The following is a 13,098-nucleotide window of genomic DNA, read 5'->3' on the forward strand; positions in this document are numbered from 1 at the left end:
TATCAAGTTAGATATTTTTGTTATTTTTCATCAATTTTGTTGAGGTGGCGAAAAATAGTAATTACGTGGCAAACGGTATCACGCTATATTAGCAAAAAATAATAAAAAATTTAAAGAAATATAAAAAATGAGAGAAATGCTTTGAAAGGGTGAGGGTCCCGACGGGTTGTCGGTGACCTTGGAAGACGTCCATTACCTCAATTAGGGGGTGGTGACCAGAGTTGAGGCCCTACTCGTCGAAATAGGAAGAATCTCCAAGGGTGGTGGCTGCGATTGAGATCCCACCAGCCGAAATAGGGAGAACCCCCAATTTGATGATTCTTCAAATTTCGCCCATCAACCACTCCCCTAATTAGGTTTGTCGGCGCCCTCTAGAGTCACCGGGGACTCCAATCGAGGGAGCAATAGCTCACCCTTTCTCCAATCAATGCCTTTCTCACTTTTTTCCCTTTATTTTTTTTCGAATTTTTGCTGAAGTGGCATGACACCATTTACCGTGTAGTTATCGTTTTCCGTCAAGTCAATAAAATCGATGGAAAATGGCACTAATGTCTAATGTGATAAGAAAATCAAAGTTCATGCATTTTTTACCAAAAATAAAGTTTGTGTCAAAATTGAAAAATGAATCAAAGTTCATGCTTTTTTTTTGTCATTAACCCTTTCAAGAACGTAAAGATTGTAGGATAAATTTAACTATGAATTCAATTTTTTAATTATAAATTCGAAATTGAAAGGTGATATGGTTGTGTATTGTAAATATATTAAATTATTAGAAATATAAGTATAAGTAATAATTTAATAATAATATTATTATTATTATTTAAGCGAAGTCCGATTTTATCACCCCTTACAGAATGTCTGTAACCTTGTTGTAATTAAGAATTCCATGTGTTTCGACAGTAAAGTCTTTATCAATCTAGGTTGTAAACTTATAAATCGCAAAAGTGATTGCAATAGTTAATTATACAACCAAACAATATAAATTACAATGTAAAAGTTCGGATTAACATAAAATCTCCACTTTAACATCGAACCAAACAACTCTTAGCATTGAGCCCGAGCCCAAGCAACATCTCGAACCTCACCCACTTGCCTTCAGAGACAGTGCAGGGCCTAAAACGGCTCGAGCTTTTCCATATCACAAATTGCCCCCATCTCAGATATCTATGTAAAGATGAGTTCGGGCTTACCCCATTTGATTTTGCAATAAAACTCTAACTTTAACTCAACTCACTACATAATAAAAATCAACAACACAATTATTACTTTTTATTTTTTAAAATTTTTTTAACCATTCAATTTAATTTTTAATATTAAATTTTTTCAACTGTCCATTACTTTTTCCACAATTTAACATCAACAACACAATCATTACTTTCTCTTAACTATTCAACAACACAATCATTACAACCCAATTAAAATCAAAACTCAACCCCACCTAATTCTTCAGAGTCTGGTAGTATGATAATTCCCCGTAATGGTTTCTCTGTCCAAGAAAGAGCAACAGCTTCCAGCCGAACTCAAGGATTTAGAATTGGAGAATTGCCTCAGCCTCAGGAGCCTACCTGCAAATGTCCACGGGACAACATCTCTCAGAGAGCTCACGATCAGGGACTGCCCCGAGCTAGTCTCTTTCCCAGACTCGAGCTTCCCACCCATGCTGAGGGGGCTCGTGATTTGGCAGTGTGGCCTCGAGTCATTGCCAAAAGAGACGATCAACATCAATCGATCGTGCCTTGGTATTTGTACATCAGCAGATGTTATGAGTTACCCTCATTCCCAAGCTCAGGAGGTCACAACATCCCGACCTCTTTCCGACAGCTAGTCATTGATAACTGCCCGAATCTTCAATCTCTTCACAATATAATCATTGTTGGAAGCATATATATCACTCAACGTTCTTGAGATCTTCGACTGCTCTTCTAGTTCTCTCGTGTCCTTACCAATCGGTCGATTACCGGCCACTCTGAAAACACTGACCATATTCAACTGCTCAAGTTTGGAGTCACTAGCCGATATTATGAAGCTGGAAGGTGGAAACACGGCTCTTGAGTCTCTTCGGGTCGGTAAATGCACAGCCCTGTAGCACCTGCCCAACGGGCTTCACAAGCTCTCAAGCCTCGATTATTTGGAAATCAACTGGTGTCCCCTTCTCGAGTTCTTCCCGGAGGAAGGATTTCCTGCTGCAAATCTCAGGAAGGTCCGCATCACGAGCTGCAAGAATCTCAGGGCCCTCCCCAGTGGGATGCAGAATCTTACCTCGTTCCAGGAATTATCCATTTCTGATGTCCCAGGATCGTCTCCCTGCCAGAAAGAGGATTGCCGGTTAGTTTAACGTCCCTCGAAATCAAGAACTGTGACAATATCAGTAACGTATCAGAATGGGGCCTGCACAGGTTCGACTCTCTCAGGAAACTATCCGTGATAGGTGGCAGCAATTCGGGTCTCTCGAGCTTCCCCAAGTGGATGCTTCCTCCTGGTCTCACGAACCTTCACCTCGGGAAGCTGCCCAACTTGGATTTTCAAACAAACTGGTTGCAGAACCTTACACTGCTCGAGGATCTGAAGCTGAGGGACTGCAAGAAACTCCGGTCCTCGCCTGTAGAAGGCCTTCCGGCCACTCTTTCCCGTCTAGAAATCCAAGCTCCTCGAACAGCAGTGGGAGAGAGAATGGGAAAATATTGATCACATCCCCTGTATAGTGATGTAGAAATTTGACGGAAGTCTGAAACCTGAAACAGCCTTTCATTCCCAAAAACTTAATTTCAGCCAATTGTCATTTCACAAATATAGTTAAACTCGGGGCTTCATTTCGAGCAACACACTCTCATCCTGGTCAGTAATCAAGTCCACATTCTCAGAAACACATCTTTTAGTAAAAGAAAGTTCCTTATTTCTTGAACATACTGCCAGGCTCGATCATTTGTGAAACAGCAGGCAATGCAATTACTCAAGAATTTGTAATTAACCAAGAAGCCATCCCACTGGTATGAGAACAAGGTATCATTAATAAAGGGACAAAAGGGTCAACACGTCTGTTCTTCCGTGAATTATGATACAACAATAATATCAACACTAATAAAACAAAGAGCACTACTAACTAAATTGAAGAGCAGGCGAATGATTTGTACAGAGGCGCTTGGACAATGATCGGGAAGAACCAAAAAATCAGAAAACACAAAAAAGCCAACTCCAATTGTAAGACCTTGCTTGCTCTAGTTCTTTTAATTCCTGATTCTTCCCTCTTCACCAAACACCAATGCAGGAAGAAGCAGCAGCAGCAATAGCTCATAGTAGACCTCAGAATGCTTTGTATAATATCTGACTGTTCATTCCTGGGGGTGACAATGGAGGAACAGCCGCTACATGAGAGGCATTAGGAACGATGTTCAAGATTCTTCTAGCGGTGGCCTGGTATTCTTTTCTTCTTCCAACCTTCCGAGAAGGAAGAGATTCGGAGGCTACCGCTCTTGAAGAAGTACCATTTGAGATGGATGATAAGAACTTATCCTTTGATAAAGTTGGAGGAGCAGATGCAATAACGGAGCTGAAAACACCGGACTCCCTTAAACCTTGTATTATAGCCTGAAAAAGTCAACATTCGATGACATAAATCACCTTGTTTGCTTCCAATTGCCGTAACTATAGAAGGGATTATGATGGATGTTATACCATTGGTGCATATACGCGAGTTAGAATACCCTTCCTTAATAGTTTGAGTTTTACATCTTTGTCGCCCCACACAACGTGCTCCCGATACCTAAACCAGCAGAGGATAAAAGGCAAGTCAGTAAATAGACAATAAATTGCAGACCTAGGTTTAAGCCAATAATTTTCTCGAGACTGCATTCACGTTGACCGGCTTTTTTCTAAAACTTAAGCTTGTAGGTAGATGAGCAGACAATGCATATCAAGCACAGTATGGAAAGAAAGTGGTCATCACGTAAGAGAATGAAGAGATGGAACAGAATCAAACAGATACTAACCAATTCATCATTTCCTCCCGTGTTGCTGTAGAAGCAATAATGAATGCCTGCATTGCATAAATTGCCTATTCAATTATAGGAGAAGAAAAAATAGCACTCACGCGTGTTCATGATAATATGGAACATCTGTATATGAGAGGAAATAAAAGATCTAAAGAAATCTAGCTCACCGATCTATCAAAGTCCAACATGAAGCATCTTTTGACGTCCTCCTTTGTGGGTTTGCAGCCACACCGATCACGTCTTGAGGTCAAGTCCGAAAACTTGGCATAGGTGTAGTGTAGGATAGCAGCCTCTTCCAATTTGATCTCACTACAGTCGACATAAAGATGATCTTAAGGATGTAAGAGTCGAGAACATTCATTAAAAGGATAATCAGGTCGCTCGATGTGTAAAGCTTAAGGCCTTAGAAAAAAAAAGGAGCATAGACTTGCGTCGTGTGCAGTTCTAACCAACATATGTTCCCTCAAAACTCCAATTTGCATTGACCAGTCATAATGAAAAGTAACCTCATTCTCTTTTTGCTAGGTCACAGGATTGAAACATTGAAACAGAAGCTGCACCAGAAATTGAAATTCTTACTTAGGTGTTTTCATATAATTGTGCCATCTGTGGGCTCCATTAGGGCGAAGATGATCATGAACTCGAGCAGCTGACTTCCCATTTCCATAAGTCAGGAAGTAATTTGGATTACCACGAGTTGATTCTTTGTACATACCAAAGTATGTATCTTTTGGAAGATGGTCATAATTCTTCTTGAACATTGATACCTGTATCAACATACAGGGATCAACAAAAGACACCTTCAAAACTACATTCATGCTCAAAAACAGGCAGAACCACAGTATAGTACTCATTGAACCGAATAATGAGCATCCTACCCACGATTGTTTCCTCATAATAAGCAAAATGCAACTAGAATACCAGGTTTTGTACAAAATTGATCCAATGCATCACAAAAGGAATGGAATATCAGCTTGTACCTAATAGACTGATTTAAACACATCATCATTCCAGAATGTAGGAACCCCCTACACTCAATTAAGATAGAAAAAGGTATGCTCACCTCACTAAAAGGGTCCTTGATGTCATCTCGCTCAACGCTGCTTTCCTACAAGAACGAACTGCAGCTATTACTCATATTGGTAACAGTCAGTAATGCAAAGGAGAGAAACAAGGAAAATATTATGATCTTATGTCAAATAAAAGCAAATTAGAGCAAGTAGCTTGGAGAATATAAAATAAATCTGGGTGGAAAACCAGACACAAGTAGTTTGGAGAATATGAAATAAATCCAGATGATTTAACTTACATAGTTGGGAAACACAACCATGTCCACATTCTCAGGAACTTCAAGCAGCAACTGCCTCAAAGAATATTCTCGTGCACCAGCTGGATGTATTAGTTCATCAGTATCAAGATGAATAATCCAGTCCACGCCAGCATCCTAGTATGTTGACAAGCAACATCAGATTTTGTTTCAATTTAGAAGGTCAATCAATCAATATAAAGAATGGTACTGCTCATACCCTAGCCATGACGATTGCCATCTCCATGTTCAGAGATTGCTTTACGAATAGCTCATAGTTGCATGGTTTGTAGAAGAAACTTGATAGCCATGTCTCGTTCCAGATGCGACTGAAATAAGGATAGGAAAAGAAACATAGGTGCGAAACTACTACTGAGCTGAGGTTGTAATGAGGGGTAAAAGCATCTTTAAGACGTTTAAAAAACTAAAGAGGATTGCAGCAATGATTGCAAAGAAAGAATGGCAATGGATGAACTCCATAATTATGTGGTAACACTAACCTTCTAGCTTGTTGCTCCTCTAACTCTTTCGTTCGGTATATAACCTTAACTCCCTGTAGCAGCAGCACAGCGAATGCTCAGTAAGACTTGGCAAGTCCAAGAGAATATAAATCAATTTAGAGGATCTCCATGGGAAAATGAAGGAGCAAAAAAGGATAAAAGAATCCAAATTAAACCAACAACAGCCGTACGGGAATGGATTCAAGAACTTTGGACACTTCAGGAGATGCAGCCTTTCCTTCGACGAAGAGGAAAAAAGTAGTGACTCCGATAACTTTATGATAAAACATCCATGGTAGAATCTGATCCAAGCCAGCTGAGGTGCTTGTTGTTATGCAAATCTGCAGAGGGGGGAATTAAGGATTGATAAGCCAATTCCCTAGAAGTGCAAAACTGGAGATCTCTAATAAATAAGAGCGCCATTATCAACAAGTTCATGCAGGGCACTTAAGACAAGTAAATCCAGTTCCTTTCGGAGTGTCCGATGGAATGTAATCCCACGTTGTCACATTTGCTTTGAAGCTAGATATCATTCAGCCCCAAAATTCACTTGTCATCAAAATACGATCACCATTCAAGTCGCTCTTCAGATCCCCAATCGGCTAAAAACAGAAGGAATGCTAAAAGAAGAGCACCACCAAGTTTAACCGTCGATATCAGTGAATGGGTGAAGGAATGTGGTCAAACCTTGGGTCTCAGATTAGATTGGAAATCGAACTTCCAGTCCCGAAAGTAGGGGAAAGACGGGGAGGCGCTGCGGCGGAGACTGAGGCAATCGGAGGAGGAGCGATGGGACTCGGGAGAAATGGGGGAGGTGCTCTCCATTCCGGGGAAGAGGCGGTCGGATCCAGGGGGAGCCCAGCGGGTGGTGGGATCGGTGATACCGCCGCGCCACTGGAGAGCAAAAGCGAGGGCGGCGAGGGTGAGGGGGAGGATGGTGAGGAGGAGGAGGAGCTTGGAGGTGAAGGATTGAGCTGAGGAAGAGGAATGGGACGGCGGATTCCCCCGGAGGGAGGCGTGGAGGTGGTAGCTCGGCATGGTGGATCCGCCGTGAGGAACGGAGATCTCGGGCGGAGGAGTGGACGCTTTTGCTACTTCATTTCATTTTATTTTATTTTAGACTAGTAAAAAAGTTCCAATTTTTCGACTACCTGCGCTCTCTCTCATCTCATCCCTGTCCTTTTTTTTTTTTTTTTCCCTCCTTCTAGTAAATGAATTTGATGGGTTTATTCCTGGAAAATTAGTAATTATACATTTAAGAAGAAGAATTATTTTATTTTCTTCTCCACGGCCAATGAAGCGTACGCATAAACCGTTCGGAGTGAGATCATGAGGTCTTCTTAGTATAAACTGCCCGGAGTGAGATCATGAGGTCTTCTTAGTATAAACTGCCCGGAGTGAGATCATGAGGTCTTCTTATTGCGAGACTAATTATTATTCGCGAATGCTATAGGTACTCTTTTTAGAGCAAAATAAAATAATAAATACAGAAAAAAAAAACTATAAGAAAGAAAATGAAAAAGAAAGAAAGGAGAGGGGAGGAAAAAATGCACGCTACCTTACTCACCGGTCACCAGCAGACTTTTTCGGTGAAATGTCACATTCTGTCTATCATGATTATGGGCTCGTTTGGTTTTAGAGTTTGATTTTAAAATTATGATTTTGATTTTAACTCTACCCACTACACAACAAAAACACACGTTTTCCGAGTCAAATTTATAATACTATCTCATTTATTATTTTCCATAATCAAAATCAAAATTAAAATCAAAATTATTTTAACTCTGAAACCAAACGCATTCTATAATTACCGGAAATTTCTGGCGATCATAATAATAAGTACAAGGCCGAACAATTCACTGGATGAGCCCAATAAGAATTTACCTTCTAGGCCCAATCCTGTAGGCCCACCGCTGGAGAAAACGACAGCGTTCTCCCCCTTCACGCCTCGGAGTCGGAAGAGATGGATAATGCCGCGAGCGGGAAGGATTGGTTTCGTCGGCCACTGAGGCGCCAGCCATGGCGGGTCTCCTCTTCACCCCCTTCAACTGCCAGTGTTGCCATCACCCTTCGTCACCCCTCCTCCCTGCTCGTGCTTCCTTCACGCCGCGGCGCATGCACATGCTTCCTGCAGTTCGGTTCTCCGGAGACCCATTTCGTCAGAAGAGAACGAGGGGCCTCACGCTGGTGGCTGGAGCCGGGCCCAGCAGCAGCAGCTATGCGTTTGCTTTCGTGTTCCCTCTCTCCCTCCTTGCCGCCACCATCTTCGCTTCCATTAGGATCTCCGATAAGCTCGACAGGGACTTCCTCGAGGAGGTAAAGTATTCTCTCATTTGTTGGTTCTTCTTCTTCTCCTCTGCCCCTCAATTATTGCCCATTTGCCAGTGTAATCAAGACATCCTGATTCCTGAATTTTCTTCTGCTTAAGTTCTGTAGTTGTTGATATCCTGATACTGGAATTTTCTTCTGCTTAAGTTCTGTAGTTGTGTTGTTTATTCTTGTGTTAGAAGATCCGAAGAACTTGTGGTTAAGGAAGAACTCAGAAATGAGAGAGAAGTAGATTTAGCAACATTCCGATCTATGCTCACTGATTCAGCCGACAAACTTCTGGGTCTTTATTGTGATCACAGATCACAAATTCAAAACTTGGATACCAATCAGTTCTGATGGCATTCCACATGCAAATTCTCCGTGAAATCTTCGAAGCAACACCACGGCGACCTTTTGTGTAACTATAACAGGTGACATGAGCAGAAGAATACTGATTCTAATTAGCCAAAAAGGCATTCGTATATACAGCAAACGTTCTGGGGACTCAGCTTCATTCTTATCATTTTCACGAGCTATGTCCCCATTCAAACAGCCCCACCTCTTGGCTCCAGATCTGGTAACAATTTCGGCTAGAATAGCAAGCCAACAAATGAATGGATGCATGTGGAATATGATCTGCAAACCGAACTAGCTCGATTTCTAACCATCATTGTCGAGAATTTAGAAAAACTTGTCAGGAGGAAGGAGTTGCTGTTGTTCATATCTCTCTGCTGCTGCATATCTTATACTTCATTGATCTATTGCCCCCGTCTCCTTTGAAGTTATGTTTTTATGCAGCTTAGCTATTGCCGGGTACTAGGATGATTCCCGTCCATTAGTTGTATTTCTGCAGAAGAGTTCCTTATATAGGTTACTTCACACCTCTGAAATTGACATCTAATCTGAAGATTCCGATTAATTGTTGTTGAGGGATTTGAAATGTTCCTCGCTTAAATTGCGATTTCTCTGTTAATAGAAGAAGTTACCTGGAGTATGTCATACCTTCCTTTTGTAAGGGGAGAAAGAGAAGTGATAAGCCAGAAAACCTCTTGTATCATCTGAAAATGCTTGCTATTTACTGCTATTTGAATTAGCTTCTGATTGTCCACGCGATTAGATGTGAATATATGGATGTTGATTGGCGGAAAAACATTTGAGATCTTTAATGCTATTTAATGCTGCGTTTGGTTTCAAAGTAGAATTTTGAAATTAAATTTTAATTTTGAAAAAGAGTGGTATAAATGAGGCCCACCCTTTGACTTTGTGTGAGTTATTTTCTTTTGTTGTGAAAAAAAGAGTGGTATAAATGGAACCCACTCTTTGATTTTATATAAGTTATTTTGTTTTGTTATGGGTAGAATTAAGTTAAAATAGGATTTTAAAATCCTACTTTGAAACCAAACAAGTAATGTCACTCGAACTGTTATGGATTGTTTACTAATGTTGGGACTCTTTCTGTTATGTGAACCAGCTTGCAATCAATCAAGCGGCAAGGGAAGCAGATGAAGGGGAAGATCCTGACACTTCTCTAGAAGAGGAACCTGTACTTCCTCGCACTCGTAACCGACCCAAACGGGAAGCATAGGCTCCTGCAGCAAATGAAAGTTTTTGCTTCTGATAGCAATTTTTATCCTGAGATAATTCGAATCTTGTAGCAAAGATATGAGCTGTATTTGAGCAAGTTTTTAGTTTAGGACTACACCTTTGCTCCAGATTGTCGATATCTTGTTGAAAAGGACTAGAATAAAGAGGTCTCAGTTCACTAATTCCATGAACAATCGAGTTTTGCAATATAAACAGTTCATTTATTACTGGAAGATAATCAGATATAGATGAGCTTGCCAATAGTGAGGGCAGCCGAGCCGGTGGAATGCAAATGCGATTCTCATCGAGCCAAACCTACCCTAACAGCAACTAAATCCGAAGGAAAAGTCTTATATCAATGAGCAGATGCTTTCTGCACAAACCTTTCCAAAGAGCTGAGGCTGCAACGAGTCATTTTGAGAAGCCGAGGTTGAACTACTTGTTCAAACCAATCAATGAATTGTCCCGAAATGATTTTTAGCTGATGAGATCTGTGACGTGCAGAGAACTCTTACTTAGTGAAATCCAGATAGAAAGACTTCTATCCCGAAATGATTCTTTAGCTGATGAGATCTGTGACGTACAGAGAACTCTTCCTTAGTGAAATCCAGATAGAAGACTTCTTCCCGAAATGATTCTCTATCTGTGTGAACACCACCCACATGTAAAGCAGTAGATGGCACAATGCAGGAATTTTCATTTGATACGGACTGGTAGACCCAATTGCCAATGTCCAATTAGATAAGTTTGATCAATGATCCTTTGTCTCTCCAACTTCGATCAGCCTGAGGTTCATGTATGTACCCCTTTATCAAATTTCATAGACAATAATCATTACTATATTTCCGAATTTGGAGCAAAAGCCGAGAATGTAACCTTTCGACAGAATAATAGGATCATTACCTCCCTCTAATCCCTCTTAGTCATCAACTGCCCAACAGCTTGCAACCTTTTCGTCTCAATTTCTTCTCCAGCCCGAAGAATTTCAGTCCCGATACCACAAGGTCTGCCGTCTTCTTCTTCGTGTGCTCGACAAGCATTTCATCATACACAATACACTCTGCTTCAGTTAAAAGTTTGCGATCCTTTATACTTGAAAAGACCTTCCTAGCATCCTCTATTGTTCCATACTTGCACATTCCGGAGATTATAGCAGAGTACGAGATAATTGATGGGGGACAATCCTGCTGAATCATCTCATCAAGGACCTCAAGAACTTCCTCGAAATGACCAGATTTACACACATGAATAATAGTCAGGTAATATTTGAACTCCATCGGGCCACTAGAAACACTCCCTAGGCAATCCCGAACAAGCATATCAGTCGCATCGATCTCTCCAATTCTGCAAAGGCCTTGAGCCAGAGAACGATATGCATCGATGGAGGGAAGACAAGACATCTCAATGATCCTGTAATAACATCTGCATGCTTCTTGGACTGAACCAGTTTCAACCAAACATTCTATGGCGATACTATAACTCAATGAATCAGGTTTGAAGCTTGAGCTCGTGATTTCTTCAAAGAGTGAGAGTGCCCTTTTCAGCTCTCCAGTTTTACACAAAGATCCCATCAGTATATTGTAGATTGCAATGCTGCAATAACCTCGAACTTTCAAGTCCTCAAAGACATCTAAAGCCGTCATCGTCCCATCCTCCTCGTTCACGAGAGACAAGAAGAACATGGAGAGATTGTCCAAAACTGAGAATCCCAAGTTCTGCATTTGCTCCAGCAACCGGCTGAAATCATCCATATTTCTCATTTTTGCATACAAATTTAACATGGGATTCACTGACTCAAAATTGGGCTGCACATCTTCTTGAACCATGATCAGGAAGAGCTTACGAGCTTTATCTACCCGCTTCACCTTGCACAATCCTTCAATTATTGTATTATAAATCCCCAGATCAGCTCTGTAACCCGAATCTATCAAGTCCTTCAACAAATCGCAGGCTGATCCCACCTTACCATCAGATACAAATGCCTCAATGAGTACCCCATAGATTGCCCGATCAATCAAGAATTTCTTTTTTTTCATCTCCTCGAAGAACTTATAGGCCTTCTCTGCCCTCCCAGCTCTGCACAACCCAGTAACCAAAGTTCCATAGGCCATAACATCAGCTTCAGCACCATCTCTCCTCATTTCCTCCCACACTCTGAGACACCCGTCTATGTTTCCCTCTGAGACCAGTAACCTCACCATTGCTGTGTATGCAAAGACATCCGGCTTACATAAATTCTGGCGCATCTTCCCCAAAATCTCCAACATTTCCTCGATGCGCCCCACCTTACACAACCCCTTTATGAGAATCATGTAAGTAATGCTCTCTTCGACCAAACCGTCATCCTTAAAATCCTTGTAAACTGACAGAGCCAAATCCAAATGGCCCGTTTTCACTAAACCGTCCATGATCTTATTATACAAGAACACACGGGGCTTCACCCCAAACTTTTTCATCTTCTCATACACGAAGTAAAGCCTCAAGCCCCTATTAGCATCTATATGCATCCTAATCAAGATTTCAAATTGCTTCTCAGTTGGCGGCTTACCCTGGGAATCCATCAGCTCTGGCAGCTGGTCCGCCGCCCGGAACTGGCTGCTCCGATTCAAGCAGTAAGCGAAGGCATTGTATGCGGCAAAGGTGTGCCTATAGCCCTTCTGCTTTCCCGCCCAATGGAAGAACTTGGAAGCGACGGTGGGGTTGGTCTCCACCTTAAGGACCTCGGCCACGAGGTTCGGGGTCACGCGGCGCAGCTTGTTGAGCTCAGAAACGACCTGGGGACCCCACCGGCCTGAGTTCTTGCGAAACGCGTCGGTGATGAATCGAGCGATCGGAGAGAGGTTGCGGGACGCTGTGAAGAAGGTCTCCGATGAGGATTTGGGAGCTGGGGAGTGGGGATGGAGCGGGTTCTCCGGGTCCCATTTGTGGAGGTCGAAGTTGGGGGTGGGTACATGGCGGGTTTTGGCGTCGGGGGGTTGGGGAGTTATGGTCTTGCGGGAGGAGAAGAGGCCGCCGTAGACGACGGGGCGGTTTTGAGAGGGCCTCCGGTGGCCGTAGAAGAAGTACGGCTTGGTGGGTTTCGGCGCCGGAACGTTCGGCGGCATTTTTTAGGACTTCCCGGCAGAAAGTCTACAGCTTTGCATTGCACCGACGATGAAAATCGCTTTGCCTCGCATAATTTTCATTCTCAAGATTAGGTCCCTAAAGAATTACAACCATTACAATCAGGTCCTTCCACCAAATTAACAGGTTTTCCTCTCTTTTTTTTCTTTTTCTTTTTTTGGATATCGGTACTCTTTTTGGCCCTCTTACTTGGTGAGAGGCATAGAGCTTCTGGCAGCAGCCAATTATATAAGAATTATTATAACAATATGTTCTGTTAGAAAAGTCGGCAGAAGCAAAAACACTC

At 42.0% G+C, this 13,098-nt stretch overlaps 3 protein-coding genes and 1 long non-coding RNA gene across 5 annotated transcripts; 1 reads left to right on the top strand and 3 right to left on the bottom strand.

Annotated features, from left to right (window-relative positions):
• Window positions 1–1,351: 1,351 nt before the first annotated feature.
• LOC116188321 lies at window positions 1,352–2,742 on the bottom strand. Its single transcript, XR_004152237.1, has 2 exons — window positions 2,550–2,742; window positions 1,352–2,304 (listed from the first exon to the last, which is right to left on the bottom strand). It is a non-coding gene; the product is annotated as an uncharacterized LOC116188321 (long non-coding RNA).
• A 222-nt stretch (window positions 2,743–2,964) lies between these two features.
• LOC116188294 (glycosyltransferase-like KOBITO 1) lies at window positions 2,965–6,928 on the bottom strand. The gene is made up of 11 exons (XM_031517560.1): window positions 6,483–6,928; window positions 5,987–6,136; window positions 5,796–5,848; window positions 5,516–5,624; window positions 5,299–5,433; window positions 5,053–5,097; window positions 4,569–4,756; window positions 4,157–4,298; window positions 3,987–4,033; window positions 3,673–3,760; window positions 2,965–3,585 (listed from the first exon to the last, which is right to left on the bottom strand). Exons 1-11 carry the CDS (start codon window positions 6,831–6,833, stop codon window positions 3,301–3,303), a joined length of 1,593 nt encoding a protein of 530 aa, XP_031373420.1. The 5' UTR covers window positions 6,834–6,928; the 3' UTR covers window positions 2,965–3,300.
• Window positions 6,929–7,746: 818 nt separating this feature from the next.
• Window positions 7,747–9,898, top strand: LOC116188309. Of its 2 annotated transcripts, XM_031517590.1 has the most exons (3): window positions 7,747–8,111; window positions 8,426–8,536; window positions 9,577–9,871. In XM_031517590.1, exons 1-2 carry the CDS (start codon window positions 7,815–7,817, stop codon window positions 8,525–8,527), a joined length of 399 nt encoding a protein of 132 aa, XP_031373450.1. In that variant the 5' UTR covers window positions 7,747–7,814; the 3' UTR covers window positions 8,528–8,536; window positions 9,577–9,871. The 2 variants fall into 2 exon arrangements, with proteins under 2 accessions (XP_031373450.1, XP_031373441.1); XM_031517581.1 differs by lacking the exon at window positions 8,426–8,536 and having other exon boundaries at window positions 7,749–8,111; window positions 9,577–9,898.
• On the bottom strand, window positions 9,845–12,947 carry LOC116188284 (pentatricopeptide repeat-containing protein At4g20740). Its single transcript, XM_031517548.1, has 2 exons — window positions 10,593–12,947; window positions 9,845–10,474 (listed from the first exon to the last, which is right to left on the bottom strand). Exon 1 carries the CDS (start codon window positions 12,791–12,793, stop codon window positions 10,616–10,618), a length of 2,178 nt encoding a protein of 725 aa, XP_031373408.1. The 5' UTR covers window positions 12,794–12,947; the 3' UTR covers window positions 9,845–10,474; window positions 10,593–10,615.
• Between the last annotated feature and the right edge of the window lie 151 nt (window positions 12,948–13,098).

Source organism: Punica granatum, chromosome 1, assembly GCF_007655135.1.
Source record: "Punica granatum isolate Tunisia-2019 chromosome 1, ASM765513v2, whole genome shotgun sequence".
NCBI classification, from domain to species: domain Eukaryota; kingdom Viridiplantae; phylum Streptophyta; class Magnoliopsida; order Myrtales; family Lythraceae; genus Punica; species Punica granatum.